General features: G+C 53.9%; 1 protein-coding gene across 1 annotated transcript; it reads left to right on the top strand.

Annotated features, from left to right (window-relative positions):
• The first annotated feature begins 2505 nt into the window (after window positions 1-2505).
• LOC123411642 (lipid transfer protein EARLI 1-like) lies at window positions 2506-3206 on the top strand. Its single transcript, XM_045104603.1, has one exon. The coding sequence runs from the start codon at window positions 2593-2595 to the stop codon at window positions 2974-2976; it is 384 nt and encodes a 127-aa protein (XP_044960538.1). The 5' UTR covers window positions 2506-2592; the 3' UTR covers window positions 2977-3206.
• Window positions 3207-3600: the final 394 nt, after the last annotated feature.

The raw sequence follows: 3600 nt of genomic DNA, 5'->3' as shown, positions 1-3600 counted from the left end.
ATCGACTCCTCATCATCACAAAAGTAACACTGCATCCTTGCAGAGACCTTTTTTTTCAGATTATCTTTTGCCTTGCGACCTAAAAACCACATCAGATTTTGCATCCATTTATTTGTTGAAGGCTACATATTTATCCGTTGCCCCTCTACACGCGCCGCGCCGCCAGGCCCGGCCTCCTCGTCCGGCCGCCCCGACCTCCTCGCGTCGACGTGCACCGCCACGATCTCCTCTTCCCGCCGTCGTCCAGCCCCTCGCGCCCAGCCCTGACCTCCAGCCAGCAGTCCGCCCCGACGGCGAACAAGAAGGACCACCGGACCCCATCTCCGTCCCCATCCCGCTTCGCCGCTGCCGGAGGGCACGCCGGCGAAGCCGCGCGCGACCCGGGGATGGCGGCGACGGGGCCCCTCGCGTCGGCCCTCGGGCTATGGCGGCGGCGCCTCGCGTCGGCGGATCCGGGGCTCCATGGCCGGATCTGGCGAGGATCTCGGCCCTGGTGGTAGGGAGCGGCAGCCAGGCGAGGCTGCGCTGGTCGGCTGGGCACTAGCAGTGTCCAAGGCGCGCGGTGCAGTGGCCTTGGCTGGTGCGTGGCGGCCATGCTCAGCGGTCGGTGGCGGTGGATATCCAGCGCAGCTCCGGGAGAAATCCTTGCTCCGGTCTTCATCGGAGCCGCGACGGCGACGCCCGCGGGTGCTGCTATCTTTCTTGGAAGCGTCGTTGTGGAGGTGTGTTGTTCCTCTTCGTCGGCCGCTGCCCGCACCACCACCTGCGCCCCCAGGTTCTGATCTGTGGGCCTCTCTCCTGCGGATTCTTAGCGATGCCGGCGTGGTTGCCGGGGCCCTACCGGCGGGTGAAGCCGGTGGAGGAGATTCGGATTGGGGGAAACCCCTTGGTTGGCCCAGGCCGGTCGCGCCGATAACGACGCTCAAGGGCGCCTTTATTCTTTTTGGAGACGTCGGTATACATCTGCTCTCCTTCCTTGGCTCTCGGGTGAAAACCCTAACTCCGGTAGGCGGCGGCGGCGTCCTTGATGTCGTGACATTCCTGAAGGCGTCGCCTTGAGGACTGAGTGGTGATGGGCACTGTGTGGGTCCTGAACGGCTGCTGGTGGTGGGCACTGCTTCGGGGAAAACCCTAGGATCTGGTCTTCCAGATCGGACGATGACGGTACTGCGGTGCCGTTTCTCTCTTGGGAGCATCGTTTGTGGAGCAGCGCTGGCAGACTGAGGCAGGAGGTGGAGCGGCTTCGTCTTGCACGGAGTTTCGGTGGAGCAGTCAAGTCATGCCTGGCCGACAGGTGCTAGTCATGCCTGGTTGGCAAGTGCTACGCACGACAGATCTCCCGGAGTCTTCGCATCTGGACGGATGAGCGCAGGGCGATGGCGCCGTTGGGCGTCGTGGTGGCGTGGACGGATGATTGGACTGGCAAGGATGATGCAGATCTCTTTCCTGAAGATGGGTCAGTGGTTCGAGGATGATGGCGGCTGGTAAAACGTGTGCGTGAGGTGTGCGTTTTAGGTGTGCTGCACCGTCTGTTGTTCCCGATACGTTATGTGGATGGATTGAAAACAACACCGGTCTTAGATATGCGGAGTGAGAGCACTCCACATTATCGAGTTTGTAGGTGTGAGTGGTGGCTTTGGATGGTTTGATGTATACTTTTGTTAGACCTTTGTGGAATAATTAATAAGATGGTTGCATGCATCGATTGATGCACAGGCAGGGGGTTTAACCTCCTTTTTTTAAAAAAACCCTAAAAACCACATAAATATTTTTATTTCCAATGGGACTTTCAATATACTGATATATTTGTGGTGGAAAGGTTGTCCATCATTGATGAGTTTGACGTACATGGATTTGACTATGAAGGCACGACACGAGAATTAGCCAAGTTCCAAGGGAATGTGTCTGATTCATGTGTAAGGTGTTCACCATAATCTATCTTTCAACAAGGTTTAACTAGTACGTCCATTTGTCCCCCATCAGTTGGAGATGCCCTAACTAGCAGTCTATGAATAAAGGACGTAACACTAAATGTAACCATGGCATGTATATTTGTCATTAACATTTGTAATTTAATTTGATGTCAGCCACAAAAGGTGTGCGAGAGTTTGATGCAAATTGAATTGACCTTTTTTTCCGGGTAAAATTGGATGGATCTGCTTGCGCTCCTTGTCATCTGATTTTGACATCGGCCGGCTGATGGTTCACGGGTGTTTGTATGTTTGCTCTGGGAAGTTGTTTTGCTGCAACTACTCAGCTGGAGCTCCTCGGATGGCCGGCCGACTACAAGAATATAATATATACACGCAGTTTTCACAAATCGACACTTTTTCCATCAATATATCCTTTGTCTTTCTGGTTGGATCAGTATGCAAATCATTAACCGATTGCCCTGAGCTAGCTAGCTTCCAGAAACAGGCAAATCGCTCAGTATCTGATCGATGACCATACTGTCCCGGCCGGCCACACTCTTTTGATCCCCTATAAATACTCTCCACTTCGCTTCCATACACTCACACAGTCAAGAAGCTAAGCACAACTTGAGCTAGCACACAGCTACTCCACCAGCCCACTCACGAACTAGAGCGAGCAATGGCAGCATCCAGGACGAGCAGCGTGGCCGTAGCAGTGGTGGCGGCCGTGGCCGTGCTCCTGTGCGCGGGCGTGCGGCCGGCGGAGGCTTGCAACGGCCACCCGTGCCCGTCGCCGGCGGGCAATTGCCCCCTGAACGCGGTGAAGCTGGCGGTGTGCGCGGACGTACTGGACGGGCTGATCCACGTGGTGCTGGGGCAGTCGCCGCCCAAGCAGCCGTGCTGCTCCCTCATCTCCGGCCTGGTCGACCTGGACGCCGCGGCCTGCGTCTGCCTCGCCATCAACGCCAACGTCCTCGGCATCAACCTCGACGTCGACGTCGACCTCACGCTGCTGCTCAACTACTGCGGCTGCAAGGTGCCCAAGGGCTTCCGCTGCGCCTGATCCATCGATCGGGTATCAGACGTAGCGCGTGCATGCGTGTGCATGGTCATGTACGTAGTACGTGTCAGGTCGTGTCTAGGGTGTGTTTGGGTGTCGTGTGCTCCTACCTAGTGCGTACCACGTCAGTATCAGGTTGTGTGCTCGTAACGTGTGAATTCCCAGCTTGTGTGCGTTGTGGCAAAAGCGGCATTTTTCTCCAATAAAAAGAGCACTGTATGTTGTCCTGTTTATTCGCAATCTTCAGAAGCATGCATGTTTAAGGGCCAGTTCTTTTAGTAACTTCTAAAATAAGCTGAAATAAACTGCTCTTGTCAGTTTATTTTAAAAGTTCAATCAAATATATTTTTTAAAAACCTACTAATTAAATCTTGATTTCTAGGCTTCTAGAAAAATATTTTTAGTTGAGTTTCTAGAATAAGCTGGATAAAAGGCAGCTTATTCTACATGCCCAAAAACTACCAAAAAAAGGGCCCTAATTATCAGTTTGCCGGGACAGACCAGCGCATCACCGTAGATGAAATGCTCCTGGTGGATAAGTACAAAGGTGGGACCTCTTTTCTAGATAGTTTCCATGTGAGTCGGTTCATAGCATTAGTTGCACCCAAAAATGACCGTGGATTGATT

The sequence above is a fragment of the Hordeum vulgare genome, chromosome 7H (genome assembly GCF_904849725.1).
Source record: "Hordeum vulgare subsp. vulgare chromosome 7H, MorexV3_pseudomolecules_assembly, whole genome shotgun sequence".
Lineage (NCBI taxonomy): Eukaryota > Viridiplantae > Streptophyta > Magnoliopsida > Poales > Poaceae > Hordeum > Hordeum vulgare.
This window is presented reverse-complemented; position numbering and strand designations above follow the sequence as displayed.